Source organism: Apodemus sylvaticus, chromosome 18 (assembly GCF_947179515.1).
Source record: "Apodemus sylvaticus chromosome 18, mApoSyl1.1, whole genome shotgun sequence".
Taxonomy (NCBI): Eukaryota; Metazoa; Chordata; class Mammalia; order Rodentia; family Muridae; genus Apodemus; species Apodemus sylvaticus.
The window spans coordinates 28467529-28487409 of NC_067489.1; the positions used below are offsets into that span (position 1 = coordinate 28467529).

Genomic DNA, 19881 nt, shown 5'->3' on the forward strand with positions numbered 1-19881 from the left:
TTCAGCTTTAGGCCTTAAATTCTTGTTTGTAAAAGAAGGCTCTGTCCTGAAGTGAGGTGAGAACAATAGCCCTTTGAAGATCGAGTTCTGAGTTTCATCTGCTTTGCCCTCTAGCCTCAGTTCCCTCCTTTCGCGGTGGGTCTGGGAATGCGCTAGCTGCTACGCACAATCAGGTCTAAAGGCAAAGGACTAGTGGAACCAAGCCCCAGAACGAGCTTCTACAAAGCTGTAGAAATTCGAGACAGGCACGGATCTGTAAGCGGAAAACAAAAGTGGCACTAATCCTCGTGCCATTCCCCCACCATAACCCTCCCCGCCCCGGGTCCTGGGAGGCGGCGATCCTCGCCCCCTACAGGCGTCGCCTCTCAAGCCTTTCTGCAGACTAGGGACTCCCCAGGTCTGGCTAGGAGGCGGGGTAGGTGCCTACCTAGCAAAAAAATGCTCCCCTGTCCAGAGGGTAAACTGGCTTGTAAATAATACCCGGGGGCAGGAGAAAGACTCCCATTGGCCGAAGGGCAGGTGACGAAAAGGGGGCGGGCTCCCGGGAGGGAGCAGTCAAAGGGAGGGGGTGTGAGCCGCGCGGTGTCAGTTTTCGGAATCCCAGCGCGCACTGCTCTGCACAGTGGGACCCAAGCCCGGCTTCGTGTCCCTGCTGCTGTCTTCTCGGCCGGGCATCCCGGCTATCTCGGCTGCCCTCCCGGCCCGGGCCCTCCGTAGGGCTTCGCTCAGAAAGACTTTGTTTGCTTCCTCCTCTGACCTCTTTGTTGCTCTGCAAACCAGCCTCTCTGCAACCCTTGACTCCACTCCTCCAGGAGTTGCCTCTCCATCCCGGCGGTCTCCGTGCACAGCCCCGCCGACTCCAATACTTTGTTCGCTCCGGGAAGCCGACCTTGACTTCATTGATGCACCCATTCCAGTGGTGTAACGGTGAGTCCCGGATTGGTGGGAGAGCGGAGACCGCGCAGGTCCAAGTCCTGAACCAAGTTTCCCGGTGTCTGGGACGGCCCCAAAGGCGTCCTGGCGCCCTGCGGGGCTCTGCACAGCGCGCAGTTAGAAAGGTCCCATTCACAATGTTGGGAATAAAGGGGGTCTGGAAGCTAGTGGAAGGCTAGGGGCGTGTGAGCCCAGTCTTCCCGGCCTTTGTGTGGCGGTCCGTCTCTTCTACCCCTTCGCCTGCCTTTGTGCGCTCTCAAACTCTGTTCTTTGTTGTGGTGGTTGGAGAATTAAATCCGCGCTCGGGCTAGGATCTCCTAGAGGGAGCTCAAGTTCCGGTTCTGAAACTTTGCAGGCTATTTTAAATATGTATACAGTGCAGCGTGCGGGACAGGGCTGGGGGGGTGACTTTCTTTTTCTTTGTTGGTTTCCACCGGCTCCTAGGGGCCAGACGCTGGATTAAAGAGCGTCGCTTTACTGAATAGATAAAGCCTTGCAGAAAGCTGTCCCCCCCGCCCCCCCCCCCCCCCCCCGGCTCAGGGCTGGCCTGGCAAAGAGCTTTGCTTTCTGGCAATAAGGCCAGACCGTGGGGTCTGCTTTCAGCCTAGGTGGTGATGGCACTGCCACCCGCCACCAACCGCTTCCCACACCCCACCGCGTGATGATGCGAAATGAGTTCATCTGAGGCTTTCGGGCAACTCAGGTGTTACAGGTTAGAAAGCAGGTCTAGATTTCCTGTCTAAACTACCTGTTGGATCTTTCTGAGCCAGTCACGTAGCCTTTGATGTTAATACCACCCACCCTTCCCGCAGAATCTTGACCACTTTTTCTAAGCGAGAAGAAATGCAAAGCAGCTAGCTTCTTTTTCTTTCTTTTTCTTTTTTTTTTTTTTCTTTTTGTTATGGCAGTCTGGTTTCTTGTGGAAAATCCATTCTTAAGTAGACTTCTGCAAGATCTTGGACTAATTATTTCAAGAGTCTTTTGTTTTAAAGCAGAGTTTGGGCCGCATGTGTATGAGTGGCCCCCATCCCCCTCCTTCCTCCTTTTGCTAGTCGGATCTAATTTCCTGAAAATGAACCAAGCTGTGTGTGATAGGCCGGTAACGGAGCGGAGGGGCGGGAAGGGGGGGGATGAGGCCCGACGGTGTATCCCAGCATCTGGGAAAGATTCCCTTTGGCTGGAAAGAAGCAGTTCCCAGATCCGCTGGTCTTGGCCAGCCCCGCTCTGACGTCATTCCAGCTTGCAGCCTGCCAGCTGAGATGAGATATTCTGGTCAGGTCGAAGACAATGGACCAGGGATTTAGCTAGGTCTAAGCCGTCAGTAACCCCGACCTTTCTGGGCAGCATCCTTTGGAAAGTGTTTAATCTTGCCCCACCCCCCTGGTGGAACCCAGAACTTGCTCCTATTAAATATACACGATCGATCACTGACCTGCGCTACACCCTTTATCTCGCGCTTATTAAAGTGATTGGCAGATCCCTTTGACCCCAGAGGGGATGTAACCCTATTTGTGCTCCCTTGGAGGACCTCTAAAGACCCCATATCCTGGGATGAGCATTCTTTGATCTTAAAAAAAGTTTTAAGGGGGGCTGGAGAGATGGCTCAGCGGTTAAGAGCACTGACTGCTTTTCCGAAGGTCCTGAGTTCAAAACCCAGCAACCACATGGTGGCTCACAACCATCCATAAGGAGACCTGATGCCCTCTTCTGGGGTGTCTGAAGACAGCTACAGTGTACTTACATATAATAATAAATAAATCTTAAAAAAAAAAAAAGTTTTAAGGAAAAACTCTCGACCGTCCAATTTGGACAATAAAATCCTATAAAGTCCACATCTATAGAACTCTAGCTTGTCACAAGAGAAAGCTTTGCTTCGTGCACATAATATTTAGAATGTGTAAAGTTATCTTCAGGCTACTTGAATGAGGTGTCTATGAAACAGGATGAATTTCATGTTTAGACTTGAGCTGTATCCTTTAGACACATCATGCTATATACAAATATTCTGAAGTTAAAAAAAATAACATCCGAATCAATTCTGTTCTTGAGAGTACAGAATGAAAGGTAATCACGATGCAATAGAAACAGATCTCTTGCTTTTTTTTTTTTTTTCTTTTTTGAGACAGGTTTTCATTGGTACCCATGCTGCCCTTAAAAAAACTCTGTAGTTCTGACTACTGGGAATGATAGACATAAACTACTATGACATCATGCCTTTGTGTGACACAACTTTTCATGGGAAAATGCAATGTCTATTCACCTCAGACAGGGATCCCACTAGAAATGACTCAGAGAGCTGTATCATCAAGGCCTGTTCCGGCATGGGTAACAGCTCACAAAAGTTGGGAAACGCTGCACAGCCTGCAGGCAGCTCAGCAGGATGGAGAGTGTACTTTCTAGAAGGCTCAGTCGGTCTAACCCTCGTCCAGGTATTTCTGCTTGTTTCTATTTCGTCTAGGCAGCTGCTCTGGTCTTAGAGTCCTCTTTGCAGCTCAGCCTCCTTCCTGCGGGCAGATTCTCAGCTTTTGTTGCAGCTGCTTGCTTTGGTTGTGAGGGACCTAGTGAATCTGGTGAGTTTCAGGGACTTCCTGAAGCCCTTTGAGTTGTTTCTACTTAAGGATCTTCCTACAGGATTAAATCTTAAGCTCAGAGGAAATTTAAGCAACGCAGGCTTGAACATTTACTCTTGAAGCTGCTTCCTTATTTGTTCCATAGAAAACTAAATTCACTGATCCAATCCTAGAGGCACCCCCCCCCCCCAAAGCTTTTTAGGAGATGGGGAAAAGATGGAGATAAACTAGAACCAAAATACTTACAGGGTACAAGCATATACTCTCGGCAAGAGTAACTGCCGCCACCGTTGTATCTTTACATAGTAGAAATATGAGGTTCTTTAGGACCCAGTAGATACCAGGGTCCTGCTTATGTAAGGTACACAGAAGAGAGATGGCAAATGTGGGGAGGATGTTGGCCCTCTTTCAGCTTTAGATATTTCTGTGGCAGGATGATAGGAGGCTCCTGCCAGTAGAATAAGGTCCTGTTGGTCCTGAAGGTACACCTTTCTGGAAGAAGAGTTTCTGAGGCCCTTTGGCCGGTACAGGATGAAGGATGCCCCGGCCGGCCGGGCTTTGTACCTTTGTAGGAAGTTGCTTTGCGATAGGCCTACGGAGAGCAAACCCACAAGTCGGAGTCAGTGATGAGAATGGTGTTCTTTCTAACCCTTTCCGGTGGAGGCCAGAAGAAGCAAAGCCATCCTATGGAGGGGCAGGAACAACTGATAGCTAATTGCTTCTTTAATTTCCCCTAATTGAAAATTCCTTCAGAACAAGAACCGCTTTCACTTTCTGTTTTCCCCCCACATGGTCTGGGTCAACGGGTAAAGCAGACCCACAACAATACTTGTTGGTTCACTGGTGATTTATTAGCTGAGGGCAGTTTCTGGGCACTTTTCCCAAACATCAGTCACCCTACTTTGAAAAGTAGGAGCTTTTGCCAAGGAGGCTTGGTTGTTTTGAGAAAGCAGGGTGTTATTTGTTGACTAGCTGTGTAGACAGACCAAACATTAGCTCCGGGCACTGCAAAGGTTTCAGGAGTCCAAGTTGGTATCCTCCAGCCTAGGATACAGGTATTTCCTGACTCTTTCTTTGCTCTCAGAATTATAGACTGATTTCTGTTATCACATCGGAGGTTGCTAGTGACAGTGTGTGAGTCTCTTTCCTGCATCCCGTTCTTCCTCTGTGCTCCTTTATCCTCAATGTCAACTATGGTGCATTGTCAAATCATCAATGCAGAGTGCAACATGAGGCAAATTAAGTTGAAACTAGCAACAACAGGATAACAGAAGATATTCTGAGCAAAGCCGTGGCAAAACCCCCAGCCCAGCCCAAGACTAGACTTTAGAAAGGGAGGGATTCTAGGCAGAGAAGGTTGTATAGACAAAAAAATGAGAAGACAGACAAGGACATAGTTGAGTAAGATATACTAAGACTTGCCCAGCTGGAGGAAGCTCATAGGACATTGCTGGGAGGCAGGGTGCATGTTCATGGAGACTTGAAACCAGACAGGGGTTTGGAAATTACATGGTAAGTGGAGTTGGAGGCGTGCCAGATATGTAGGATAATTAGAGAAACAGTGACGACATCAATAAGACTGAGGAGGTAATGTGTGTAGAACAGGGATATGACCATGGAATGGGCGTGGTCTTAGATTATTGGTCGAAGGCTTTAGTCATCAACTGATATAATGATATAAGGGGACACAGTGGAATGACACAGTACCACGTGGGACACTTAGTTTTGTCCCCACTGTGACAAAATCAGAATCATACATGACTTAGAACATCTTTAGCTCATGTATTTTTGTTTTAAGAGGTTTCCATCTCTCAGGCAGGAAAAATGAAGCTTTGCTGGGGGGCGGGGGGGGGGGGTAAAGAAGCAGAGGAAAGAGGGGTCAGCATCTAAGTCCACTGCAGGGAGGCTTCGAGGCCACACCATAGCGCGGTGGCGCATGGATTGCTGGCCTACCGTAGCCGTAGAGTCGTGGTAGCACTCAATAGTGGAAATTACCAGGTAGAATCCTGGCTCCTGACCAAAAAGCCAGGGAAGAGCCCAGCCCCTGCCTTCTGGCAGGTCCTGGGAAAGTAAAAAGGCTGGGCATGCAACATGTGGTTAGAACACAGGTGCACGGTCAAGGAATCACTCTTTAATGCCTTTGGCTATATTCTCTTTCCAGCCGTGTCTTAGTTTTACATTCCTAGCTGTCTAGGGTACTATAAGAAGAAATTCCTTAAAGGAATTTGATTCTCTGTTTGGGGGATTTTGGAAGGGGGAGATCGGGCAGGGCTATCACAACTTAACTCATGCTAGTCTGGAACTCATGATTTTCTTGTGCCAGCCTCCTGAGTAGATACTTCCTAGATATCTGGGATTATAATGTTGTGTCATCACACCCAGCTAAGAAAAATCCATTTCTTTTTCTGAAGACTTTCTTTGGTTCACTGCTCAGAGTTTGAGCATGCGCTTACCCTGACACCAAGGGAAGATGATTGACACACCGGAGGGCCAATGAGAAGGAAAGCAGCTAGTGGCCAGCCAGTGCCTCCACGCTGAATGTGCAAGGGAATTTCTTCTTCTTTTTTTTTTTAGATTTTATTTATATGAGTACACTGTAGTGTCTTCAGACACAATAGAAGAGGGCATCAGATCTCATTATAGATGGTTGTGAGCCACCATGTGGTTGCTGGGATTTGAACTCAGGACCTCTGGAAGAGCAGTCAGTGCTCTTAACTGCTAGGCCATCTCTCCAGCCCCGACAAGGAAATCTCTTGGTGCAAGCATCTTCTTAATGAATCCCGTTCATTTTACTGCGGTATAGACCCAAGACTGCACCTTTCTGATAAGCTCTTAGGGGATTTACTCAAGGACAGGGACCTTGAGGCTGTGGGTAGAAAGATCACCACTTCATGTATGTGGGTACACTGTCGCTATCGTCAGACACACCAGAAGTGGGTGTCAGATCTCGTTACAGATGGTTGTGAGCCACCATGTGGTTGCTGGGATTTGAACTCAGGACCTCCAGAAGAGCAGTTAGTGCTCTTAACCGCTGAGCCATCTCTCCAGCCCAGTGAAGCCTATTTCTTAAACCAGTTTTTCCCTTTTTGCTAGTTTTCCTAGGTCGAGATGAGTTCTCGAGAGCAAGACCTTCTTCTTGATCACATAACTAGCTTAGTGGAGATGAATCAGGACTCAAACAATGTATTTTAGCCTGGAAGACTCTTTACTATTCTGTTCAAGAGTACCTTCTACTTGGAGGCCATGTTGTTACTGTTTTTTCTATTTTCTGCCCTTGCCCTAAATTCTTTGTGTTCCAAGATGGAGTTTCTCTGTGTAGCCCTGGCTGTCAAAACTCTCAAGAGAACCTCCTGCTTCTGCCTCCTGAGTGCTGGGTTGAAAGGTGTGTGCCAACTACTACCTGCCATCTAAATTCTTAATCCATTTAAGTAGTTTGCCTAACAGTCCCTTTGATAGGTTTCCTCAGGACCACGTAGTTTGTAGTTAAGTGTCAGGATATAAACTTAAGCTGGCGCCTGACAATCGTACTAACCCAATGTGCCAGGGGCCCCAGCGGATAACTAACTTTGGTATTGTTTACCTCTTGGCTTTGCAGGGTGTTTCTGTGGCCTGGGACTGGTGAGTACCAACAAGTCCTGCTCAATGCCACCCATCAGTTTCCAAGACCTTCCCCTCAACATCTACATGGTCATCTTCGGCACCGGCATCTTCGTCTTCATGCTCAGCCTCATCTTCTGCTGCTACTTCATCAGGTCGGTTGCTTGGTGGGGGTGGGGGTGGGGTGGGGGGAGACTAGGGCATAGAGGATATTGAGCGAGGCCACTCCTTATCCCATCAGCCTCAACACCCACCCACCCCACCCCACCCCACCCCCACCCACACACACACACAGAGCTCTGATGGGAGGATATACCTTAGCCTCCACTTCTCTGGACCCCTGAGGTCTGGTGTTTCTATTTATAGCAACCTATCAAGTTATCCCCAGAGCACATGAGGTCACCAGTGGTTGGCCTGCATCCCACCCTGTCTTAGCCGATTATTCTAAAGTTGTCTAGAATGGCTGTTGGCTGAGCGATCAAGCGAGTGCTCTTTTACCTGTCCCGTGCTTCCTTCCCACTTGCCTCCTTCCCGTTCACAGTCAGGGAGAGGTAGGCAGTCATCCGTTCGTTCTTTTGCCCTCCGTGGGAAATTGCCAAGGGGGCAAGGACTTGAGCTTGGCAGGGGTTGCTAGGCTCTGGGAGCTATGTCTCCTTATGGTGAAGGAGGACATAGGAGCTTCTGGGTGTCTTCTATTAAAAAGCTGGGGAGATGGTTCAGGGTTATCAGTGCCTATCTCAGGAGTGGGATGGGGATACCAGAACCCATGTTAATGCTAGGAGAGCAGTGGTGGGTGAAGGGAATTCCAGCCCTGGAATGCCAAGCTCTCTGGCTGATTGATAAGCTGATTAGATTAGCAGATCAGTGAGCTCTGAGTTCAAGAGAAAAGCTGCCTTGGTGAAGAAGATAGCCACTGGGGAAGGCTGTCAGTAGCAATCCCCTAGATACAAACGCACGTGTGAGCTTATACACATAGAAACATGAATGCACATGTATCACACACACACAGACACTCACACACACACACACAGAGTAAGAAGTATTGGACACGCTTGATACTTAAAGCAGAGTTCTGGTGGGGTGTTCTGTTGGTGCTGATGGTTCTGTCTGTCGAATGGGTCTGCCCTGTACATAGGAGTGTGTGATATCTCTGGCCAGTAGAACAAGTTAATAATCCTTGGAGTCTTTTGTTTTGGGTGTTTTGGTTTGTTTATAAGTCTGAGTCTCTAGGTAGCCCTCATAGTCCTGGAATTTATGTAAACGAGGCTGGCCTTGACTTTGTAGAGATACACCTGTCTCTGCCTTCCAGGTGCTGGGATTAAAGTGTATGCACCACCATCTGACTGGGGCCTAATCAGATCAGTTTAGAAAAGGAAAAGACTGGAATCTTGACCCCTTACCTGCCTGGGAATGGCTTCCTCTGGGAGGCAGATACTTGGATGTTAATGAGACAAGCATTGGTCCCACAGCCAATGGCTGCCGCAGACAGCTCCAGAACCTTCCCAAAACAGGTCTTTAAAGCTGTAATGTCTCCACCTAAGTGTGCAGAAAAAAAAACAGTGTTTTATTTTCCCTCTAAGTAGCGCAAAATTCACATTTAACCACTAAATGGAAGCAAATGTAGACTTCCCTTTCCTGTTTTATAATCCCTATCACTTCCTCTCCCTAAACTGCTCTTACTCACTGATCTTTTCCCTCAGACCCTTTATCAAACAATTAACTCAGTTCTCCTGAAGGGTAAAGATATGCAGGTTCAAATATCACAGATTACTTAGGATATGGTTGGAAATTTATAAAACTGTATTTCTCTAGTTGGTGTCTTTCGACACACACATATACACCGAAGATAATGAGCAAAATGAGTGTTAGCTACCAACACTCTGACCAACAAGTAGATAGATGATTGAGGTTCATTTCCTAGTTTGCCACTAATAGCATGACTGGGTTTGGGGCTAGCCTTTGCTAAGGACTTTCTTGTGCCACCTATTGTGGTTGGGTTTTTTGTTGTTATTTTTTTGTTTTTTGTTTTTTGTTTTTTTGAGACAGGGCTTCTCTGTATAGCCCTGGCTGTCCTGGAACTCACTCTGTAGACCAGGCTGGTCTCAAACTCAGAAATCCACCTGCCTCTGCCTCCCAAGTGCTGGGATTTTAAAGGCCTGTGCCACCACTGCCCTGCTGTGGTAAACTGTTTGGTTCACTTCATTCAATAACCAACCTTCCAATGTAAGGATTATCAAACTACATAAATGAAGATAGGCCCCGACTGTAAAGGATTTGCTCAAGGTCATACTGAGTTAGGAGAGCTCTGCCTTCACGTGACCTCCTCCGAGGCCACGCCCTGTCAGTAGGGTATCTGGTAGTGGAGAAAGACTGGCTGTGGCTGTCGCCGACTGGTTTTATTCGGGTTGTAGCAGAAGAACAGAAAGAGTAGCAGTCACATGATACTAAAAGCTGTTCCCCCACTGTGGTGTGACACAGTGCCATCTGTCCTTTCTGTAGTACTCTGCTCCTGTACCTCACCGTGTGTCCCTTAACCCATCCAGAGCAGGCTGCTCCCAGAGTCTCATGCTTCCAAAGGTTCACTGGTATGTGGTGTATGTGTCTATATATAGAAAGACACAGACACACAAGCCACTTCCTCTCCCTGCTTCTCAGTTTCCACCTCAGCCAAAATAGGCCCATGACTGCCAATCCTGACCTGGTGAGTTCATGAGCCAAGGATGCCTCAGCTGCCAGCTGCCCCTTGTTTCTCCTCTTTCCCCTCAGAGCTAACCTCTTCTGAACACAGGATGGAGGGGCCCGGTGGAATACAAATAGACAGGAAAGGAACAATTCTTTTCAGGAGCTGGCTGCATTGTTTGTTCCAAAAGGGAAAACGAGGGAAGGGAGAGCCTGCTGGCTGGGACTTGCGATGGGCTCATTGAAATTGTATTTTTAGTTGCTTTGCTCAGCCAACAGCTGAGAAAGCCACCTGTCCAGAGTGCTTGGCTCTCCCGTCCCCAGCTGGGACAGCCTGGAGTCTGCTTCATGCCCTTTTCTTTGCAACCTTTCTTCAAGCCCCCCATCTCGCGACCTAATCCTTCCTGAGCTAAGGTACTCATGCGGACTGAAGGAGGACCTGCAAAGGTTCTAGATCCCTCTAGTCAAGGAACCCGGCGTGTACAATAAGTGAGAGGACATCATGCACTAGGGCTTTATGTAGTCATAAAGCAAATCACGCACAGCACAGTAATGTCAATATTGTTGGGGAAGGCAATTGAACCTTTAAAAAAAATGTGTGGCATTCTCCCATTTAAACTTCTACCTCCAGATAGGGCTGGAATAGCTCAGTGACCGAGGCGGTTGTCTAGCAAGCATCCAGAGGATGCAGTCCTAGAGGGCTGGTCCAGAATGAGCTGGGAAGTGCAAACCGACTGAGGTTATAGCTGAGTACCTAGCATGGGCAGAGTTCTCAGAATCCTGGCATCTCAGAGGTTGGGGTGGGGGAGAGCAGGTTAAGGTCATCTTTGGCTACAGAGCCAGTCTGAAGCTAGCCTCTCCTAAACAGAAAAGAAAATGAAAGTTTTCTTCTAAAGGAAAACCAGGCACAGGGAGATGGTGCTTTGGATACACCTTTCCCTACTCATCAGGAAGCTGAGTATATACTTTTTTATACTTTTACGTATAAAACCCTTGTCAGGACCGAGAGTTCTGCTCTTTAAGGATGGGGTGGTTGGGAGTGTCTGGTACATCCAGTGAGCAGAAAGAAGGCATATGTAGAGAGAAGGGGAGGGGATCGTGGCAGTGCCGCCCTGGCAGATGTCCACCTGGCTGGGACTTTCCCTGAGGCTCCAGGAACAGGCACCCTTGCCAGACCACGTGACTTCCTGTCAGGAAGGATGGAGGAGGCTGGTAGCCAGATCTTCTCTGTCCCAACCCACCTATGAGGCAAGGTTATGTCCTCTGCTTCTTCTCCACCCCGGGAGGAACTTGAGCCCCTGAATTGAGGTGTTCTGTGTTTGTAACTGAGGCCAGCAACCCTTTTCATCACAACTGCATAGCGAATCTATTATGCCACAGTAAGCCAGTTCCTAAGGCAGTTATGGACAGCACATCAATTGATATGCTCATGGCATTTTTTTTTTAAAAGATAAGTTTCATTTTCTTCTGTGGTGATTGGGATAAACCCAGAGCTTCATGCATGGGAAATAAGTATTCTTCTACCGAGCTACACCCCAGCCCTAAAGTGTCAGGTCATGAAATACATATTTTTGTTGTTGTTGTTGTTATGGTTTTGTTTGTTTGGGGGTTTTTGTTTGTTTGTTTGTTTCTTTTTTGTTTTGCGAAACAGGGTTTCTCTGTGTAGCCCTGGCTGTCCTGGAACTCACTCTGTAGACCAGGCTGGCCTCAAACTTAGAGATCCATCTGCCTCTGCCTCCCAAGTGCTGGGATTACAGGCGTGTGCCACCACTGCCCGGCCTCTGTTTTTGTTTTTAACTTCTGTTTTACTCAATGAGGAATAAAAACAGCTTTCAGTCTATCTCCCCTGTAAGTACAGGTGGTGGACGCTCAGACCCATGTGAGAAAGTTCTGGGTGTGTAGCACAGTGGTAAGGTGTGAATGCAGGAAGTATATTAGTCTCTTTTATCATATTTGTTTTGAATTGTGGTTTTGGAGGGTTTCCTCCACTGTCGCTTCCGTCTCAAAAGCAGAAAGTCATGGTGGCTAGAGCTTGTAACATCAGCTATTCATCATTTCTTACTGGACAAGAGACAGGAGAGAGAAAACCGGGGACAGGGCAAGAGCTCTTTCTACAATCTTCCATAATGGCCATTGTACTATGAATCCATTGAGAGACTAGGTCAAAACTCTCATAATATTGTGTCTGGCAGTCGGGCAGAGGTGGCGCACACCTTTAATCCCAGAACTTGGGAGGCAGAGGCAGGCGGATTTCTGAGTTGGAGACCAGCCTGGTCTACAGAGTGAATTCCAGGACAGCCGAGGCTACACAGAGAAAACGTGTCTCAGAAAAAAAAATGTGTCTGGAAATGTCAACACAGACATACCCTGGGGTATTGTTTACTTATCTAGCATTTCTCTATCAAATTGATTGGATCTTTATTTAAGATTGAGGCACTGGGGGTTAATTCCTAGTATAACAGAAAAGTGAAAGTTCTGTGTCCATATATTGGAGGTACCTATATCTATCTGCTGTTGTGCACATGCCTTTGATCCCACAAGCCTCCATGAAGACTGAATCTTCAGTCTTCAAAAATCTTTTCCCCGACAGATGAAGGACGACACAGCCTTGCCATCTGCACAGTAGGCCGCTCAAAGTCAAAGGCTCAGTAAAGCACATGGTATATCTCAAGATCAAATAAGATCTCAGGACTCCAACATAATCCATCTAGTTGTGGGGGTGGGGGTGGGGTAGATTATGTTCTATGGTAAAGAGGGCAAGCTCTCTGGTTGCATAGATTTGACTTTTAACCCAAGAACTGTCCCACCCCTACCCCCATCAGCTTTGTAAAGTTTGGGCAGATCATTTAGGATGCCCTGCTGGAGTAGAGCCCAGACTATGGCTGGACATCTAGTCAGAGATTCTTCATCCGTATCAACTATGGGTGACCTGCATACATCTGAGCTATGCCCCATTGGTATCTATGAAACAAGTACCCTTCTCACCTCCAGAAAAAATGTATAAGCAGTCAGCGGGCTTCACATATTGTCATTGTCCTGTTTACCTAAAACACCATGGTCATCTGCCCTCTTTACTTTCTTTCTAGCAAACTCCGGAACCAGGCACAGAGTGAGCGATATGGCTACAAGGAGGTAAAGTACCAGCTCTTTAAGTTAAACTCCTCCCGCACTATCTGTCCTGATAAGGGAGAGAAAGCCCAAGCTCCCATAGTCTGCATTCCCTGGGCTCCCAGGCATCCCAGAGGCCTACCACTCCTGTAGTGTCCTCAGGTTGGGTTTGCCATTCACCTTTGGGGTGGGAGGCAGTGGGGGACAGAGAGGGAGACGGGGAGAGGGGAAGAGACACACACGCATCATGTATCAGGAGAAGCATCATTGGATGATAACGTTCTGGCCTCTGGTTGGCACCTTTACACATCAGCTGCCTCTTTGCTCCACAGGTAGTGCTTAAAGGTGATGCTAAGAAGTTACAGCTCTACGGGGTAAGTGTCTTGGGATAATGTTTGGAAGGATAGCGCTTAGACCAGCTTTCTCCAGCTCTTCACTTGGACCTTCTTCCAAGAGTCCATCAGGCAGAAAGCAAAGGGACCACAGAAGGGTCAAGGGAAGTGGGAACAGGAATCATGCAGATTCTATTGAGGGTGTGAAATGGCTCTGTGCCGAAGACAGTGTGCTGTGCAGAATCTGTAACTTGCCATTGCGAATATGCCGTGTAGACTCTGTCAGACTGTCACAGGCTCTATGCCATAGGCAATGTGCTATATTGAGTCTTATGGGGGCTACAGGTTTTATGCCATAGACTGTGCCGTTAACCTCCCCTTGCAGGTCCGTTTACTCAGGCATATTGTCCTAACTCATCAGTAAGGCATCCTAGCTTGCCTCCCCTCCATCCCCCACCCCCAATAAGGCCAGCTCCATAGGATCTAAACTTTGTTCTTTTCATTTTAACTAAAATATAATTATAACATTCCTCCTCCATTTTTTTCTTTCTACTCCCTCTTTTAGTGGGCCTTGTCTTAGTTAGGGCTAGTGCTGCGATAAAACACCACGATCAGACAGGCATTGGCGGGTCCCTCCCCCCTTGATCACTAATTACAGCTGCATCTCATGGAGGCATTTCTCCAACTGAGGTTTCTTCCTCTCTGCCTCTGTCTAGTTGACACAGAACCAGCCGTCACGGGGACATTTCCTGATCAGTGCCCCCAGCCTTCAAGGTTACCTAACCCACCACCCAAGGCTTCCATCCATAACCACAGACACTCCTTACCAGAGAGTGAGCTGTTTGTGGTTGTCTGAAAAGGAATAGGATTCCAGCATCACCAAACATGAGACTTTGTAGACATGGCCTCATTTTACTCCCCTTTTCATGTTGCTGCTATACCTCAGGTTCTTATAAAAAAAAAAAAAATAAGCTCAAGTAGTTCAGCTGAGACCTTGGAGTTTTATAAATGGGGGGTGCAAGTCTAGATTTAATGAATGTAACTGAGCACATATATCTATTTGTATTATCTAGGAGTTCTTTAGAGGAATAGGACTTAATGAATATTTTTCTCAAATATGGATATATATATATATGAATGATTTATTAGAATTGCTTATGGGCTGTGGTTCAGCTAGTCCAAGAATGGCTGTCCACCAAAAGAAGGTCCAAGAATCTAGTAGTTGTTCAGTTTACAAGGCTGGATGTCTCATGGGTGTCTCAGCTGGTCTTCAATATATACTGAAATCCCAAAGAAGTGATCTCTAAAGCCAGTGAAAGGGTAGACTTGTCAGTGAGTGTGCGCAGGCAAAGAGAGCCAGCTTCTTTCTTCCATTCCTCCATTAGGCTGCCAGCAGAGGTTGTAGCACAGATTAAACATGGGTCTGCTCACCTAAGAAGATCCAGATTAGAAGTGGTTCTTCCCACTTCAGACTATTTAAGAGAAATTCATCGCAGCATGGAGGTAGCGGTGTGTGCTTTTAATCCCAGCACTCAGAAGGCAGAGACAGGTGCACCTCTTGAGTTTGAGCCCAGCCTGGTCTACAAAGTGGGTTTCAGGACAGCCAGGGATACACTGAAACCTGTTTCAAAGACAGAACAACAACAACAATAACAAAAACTCAAACAGAGAGAGAAAGAGAGAGAGAGAGAGAGAGAGAGAGAGAGAGAGAGAGAGAGAGAGAGAGAGAGAGAGAGAGATCTAGGGTGAGTCCAGGCATTTGGGTTTTAGTAAATTCCAGATACAGTCACCTTGACTACCACCCAACCCTACTGCCTTAATTTTTACTACTGTGTTCCTCCTTAGCCCATGATGTAGGTTAGAAAGGACAAAAAACTTTTTGAGACCAACACCGTCAGTTAACTTGTGTGTTAATAGGAATGCTCTGAGTCTGTACTCTCCTACCTGAGAACCATCAGCCAAAGGTAACTGTTGAACACTGAAAATATGGAGAGCCAGCTCCAGGGCAAGAGGAGCTAAGAATTTATAGGAATGTAGCCTGTGCCCACTAAGTAGGCGTCATGAGCCAAAAAGAATTATAATTTGAATATCTGCAGTGACATGAAATAATTGCATCACTGTTTAAGGAGTAATCTACTACCATGTCCAGTTCATTGTTGATAAGCATGCTACTTCTCCCATGATGCACTGTTCCTCGTGCTACCACCATCCCAGTTGGTCCTGGCCTTCAGTTGCTGCCATCTTCTCTCAAGCACTTAACCTAACAACTCACAATATGAGCAACAATTAACTGGACGTGGCAGCATAAATCTATAGTCCTAACTCTAGGGAAGTGGAGGCTGGAAAATGAGAAATTCAAGGGGCAGCCTTGGTTATAGAGTGAATTTGAGGCCTGCTTGGACTATATGAGAGTTTGTCCTCCAACAAATAAAACCAGGATGTTGAGCAGAGAGATGATGTTCGCCCTCTGGGAGGGACCTGTATCACTATACAGCGAACATCATCTTGCACTCTTTAATGGTTTTGATTGTGGTGCAGGGGACCCAGTGCAGAATCTCACAGATGATGAACACAAGCTCTACCACAGACCCTCACCCCCGCCTCACATTTTCATATTTAAATATGAAACATTTGAAGAACCGTGGCTAGTGCTTCTGGGACTGGGGTGGGGTGGGGAGTGCTATGTGTATAATTTCTTCATTTGGTTGATTTCCGTTTAAGCAGCCATGTTGGCTGCTGTCCTGTCAGCCCAGTCTTGTATATATGGCAGAACTTGGTCTGGGATTGACATAGGAAACTGGGCTGGAGCTTGTTTTCCTAGTCAGAGAACAAGGTGGTGGATAGATGTTCAGGATAGGTGTGTGAAGAGGGCTTCCAGACTCGTAGTTCACAGATCCCCCACTCTCTGTCCTCTCTCACACTCTCCATAGCAAACCTGTGCAGTTTGTCTGGAAGACTTCAAGGGGAAGGATGAACTAGGCGTGCTTCCGTGCCAGCACGCCTTTCACCGCAAGTATGTGGGGGATGGGGTGCGGTGGGATGGGTGGTCCTGAGGAGGTATAATTAGGGAGCATCTACAAGAACCTTCTCATCTCTGCAGTGCTGTTTTAACAACGTTCAGCACACCGGAGGGGTGAGCTTGGGGCAGACACAGGGGCACTTTGTTTTCCGAAGCAGCTGGGCTCGGAGACAGCTGGCGCCATCTGGAGGCTCCCGTCTGACATAACATTCCTCTTGTTCACAGGTGTCTGGTCAAGTGGCTGGAAGTACGGTGCGTCTGCCCCATGTGCAACAAGCCCATCGCTGGCCCCACGGAGACCTCGCAGAGCATCGGCATCCTGCTGGATGAACTGGTATAAGCACTCCTTGCGCATGGGCGCTGGAGAACGCTGCTTACCGCGAGGGCACCTGGGAGTTCCTCTACACAACGAATAAGACTCACACTCACCTAAAGGCAAAGATGACAGAGCTCAGCTTCTACCAGCACCCGCTGGACCCATACCAGACTTGTCCAGTCTCTGCCCCCAGGGCTTCTCTCCGTTATCCATTTCCAATGGCCTCATCCAGGTGGACTACTCTATCCTGGTACTGGACTGACTATCGATCCACCTCCACCCACCGCATCTTTGCCCCGGGAAGGAGTCAACTCTGAGACTGTGAACGTGGGCACTTCCCTTTGGAGAACAAGCGACTCTGACCTTGAAAGGGTGAGGTGGCTCTGCCTCACCTGCACCCTTCAGTCCTGCCAGAGCCTTCCATGGGATGGTTTCCGAAGGAAAGGAAAGATGGAGAAACCAAGATGAAAGGCTCTGTATTGAAGTAACGGGAAGACAGGGACCTAAAGGGACAAGTCAATGTTTACATGGGGTGTCAGAAACAAAGGCCGGCTCGTCCTGGCTGACTGCAGGGGGATGGGACCAACCCTCCCCTGTTAGGATCTGAGGTGCTATTCATTCTCTTCCCTGGTCCTGCTCCATCTCAGAGCCTTCTAGTCATCATTGGTTTTGAAGAGACCCCTCGCTATAGGAAGGGTTCTAATCCTCAAGCCCATTTTCAGGGGCTTTTGTTAGAAGCAAAACGGGGCCATCGGGATGGGGATGGTTGGGGGAGGGTACAGTAGTGCGGATGTCTGCTTTCCCCCCGCTGTAAATAGTATTTTTATACTTCATCTTCACCATCTCAGGCTTTATACGTGCAGCCCCTCAGGATGGGAGGGGGAAAAGTGTCCCCTCCCCCCCTGAGCAGGGCGGCTGAGAGTGGGAAAAAGGTTATGTATTTAAAGAAAATTAAATTTAATAACATGTTTCTCTAATCACATTTTGGCTTGTGGTGGTGGCCTGTGCCGGGAGAGGGAACAGGGCTCTTCACCTGACTTTCCCAGTCAGACCACACTTGAGGTTGCTAATCCTTACCAAAACCTGAGGCCTGGACATGTATCTCAACAATAGAGGGCTTGGGTAACATGCTCAAGGACCCGGGCTCAGTTTTTGTGGCAATGAAAAACAAAAAGGAGAGGGAGGGAGGGGGAATTACTTGTAGAACACCAGTGTGAAATAAGATCTGATGAAGCCAGGATCGGTCATGGGAAGTTGTAGAAATGTTGTAAAGTTGATTTCAAGCCCTGCATTCACTCCACTGACGGTTGAGTGTCAGTGACCTGGTAACCTCAGAGTCCCTGATGCTTCATCTCTGTACTACTTATGTGTCAGACAGCCCCTCCCTGGCACTTCCTAGCCTCCCACACATCATCTAGAATTCCATGTGATAGCAATGCATGACCCTGCATTGCCCACCCAGGTCCTCCACCCACAGCCTCCAGCTTAGCTCTGCCAGTTTCCCAAGGGCCTGCTGTATCAACAACACTGAGTGCGGTCAGAATGGGCTGGCGTTGGGAACGCCTTCCTTAAGCATAAAGTAACTAGACCGGGGTTGCCCCCTGGTTGGTAGCCCAGAACAATGCCAGTCAAGCAGGCAGCATGCCTTGGGCACTGAGCTCAGGAAAGCCATTGGCAGAGCGTTGGTTTGGTGGATTGATACCCAACTGGGCAAAAGCTATTCATCATTTAAGTGCCAGATACCAGAGCCGGTATGGTGCCATCTCGTGCATCTTGGACAATACCAAGGTGCACTTGGGTACCTGACTATGGGCTCCTCTCCAGGAAGGTGCCCTTACCCTACATATTAAGTAACGATTTATTTCTTCAGCCCATTTCAGCCGACTCCCCACCCCCATCCCACCCCTAGTGCCTGCCGCTGGTGGATGCGCTGGTGGAGAAAGTAATCAGGTTGGCTTTGTATCTCTTGCCTCATCATCTCTCCTTGCTGTTGGGCGACTTTATCAGTGTTAGCATCATGAATATGCCTGTTTCAATTCAATATCACAGGGTCAACATGATGGGGGGGGCTGGGAAATACCTTTTCTTTTCAGTGCTTCCATTATATTGAACTGTGGTGGTATATATTACAGAGAACACAGAAGGGAAGATGAGATGCTCTTTAGCTGAACAGCTCAGTTGGCAGCAGCTAAGCACAATTAGACACTATGTCCCCAATTCACATGGTCACCAGTGAAGTCTTGTGACTTAGTTAAGCCTTTTTAGAGCGCCTGCTACTGGGTTTGGCCACTTGACAGGAAATGGTGTGAGCACTGTGCTTGGGGAGGCGAGCTCACATAATAGAGACCTTTCCTCAGCTGTCTGTCAGCAGCAGCCCGGGTGTATGCCAGGACGTGATGCCTGATCATGAGAGTAGTGATGTGAACATTTACTGTGATTCACCAGACTGTTGGGGACCAGAGAGTGCAAACCAAGCCGTGTGAGCTAAGATGGGATATTGAGGTGCCGAGGAGAGGAAGTACTGTGTGGAACTCGGGAACAGGATTTGATAGAGTAAGCACCCTGAAGTTTATTTACATAAAACTTAAAACAGAAAACAAAACACTAAGAACCATCTGAGAACTAAGCTAATTCTCTTCTCTGGGTCCTATATAACCATAGGCAGCTACAATAGAACTATGACTATTCAAATTAGCAAAGAATGTATACCCTGAATGTATCTGAAAGGAAAAAAGATCAAAGGAAGTTATGTTGGAACCAGTACATACCAACATACCAGCTTCAGCAAAGAAGGGCTTTTATTTTGTTCCTCCCCCCCCCCACACACACACCCCTCCTGTCGTATTAGAGCTTCTATTCTTGTACAAACATCATGACCAAGAAGCAAGTTGGGGAGGAAAGGGTTTATTCAGCTTACATATCCATGTTGCTGTTCATCACCAAAGGAAGTCAGGACTGGAACTCAAGCAGGTCAGGAAGCAGGAGCTGATGCAGAGGCCATGGAGGGATGTTTCTTACTGGCTTGCTCAGCCTGCTCTCTTATAGAACCCAAGAGTACCAGCCCAGGGGTGGCACCACCTACAAGGGGCCCTCTCCCCTTGTTCACTAATTGACAAAATGCCCCACAGCTGGATCTCATGGAGGCATTTCCTCAACTGAAGTTCCTTTCTCTGTGATAACTCCAGCCTGTGTCAAGTTGATGCACAAAACCAGCCAGTACACCCCCAAAAGACATTTTTCTTGCTTTTCTGAATATACTGAATTTAGAATTAGTTTGTTAAAAACAAGCAGTGCTCACATAATGAAACACTAAGTGTCAGCTGACTA

At 47.7% G+C, this 19881-nt stretch overlaps 1 protein-coding gene across 2 annotated transcripts; it reads left to right on the forward strand.

Annotated features, from left to right (window-relative positions):
• The first annotated feature begins 567 nt into the window (after positions 1-567).
• Positions 568-17536, forward strand: Rnf122 (ring finger protein 122). Of its 2 annotated transcripts, none has more exons than XM_052162527.1 (6): positions 568-927; positions 7099-7255; positions 12866-12911; positions 13220-13261; positions 16150-16232; positions 16464-17536. In XM_052162527.1, exons 1-6 carry the CDS (start codon positions 903-905, stop codon positions 16576-16578), a joined length of 468 nt encoding a protein of 155 aa, XP_052018487.1. In that variant the 5' UTR covers positions 568-902; the 3' UTR covers positions 16579-17536. The 2 variants fall into 2 exon arrangements, with proteins under 2 accessions (XP_052018487.1, XP_052018488.1); XM_052162528.1 differs by lacking the exon at positions 568-927 and adding an exon at positions 3882-4558.
• Positions 17537-19881: the final 2345 nt, after the last annotated feature.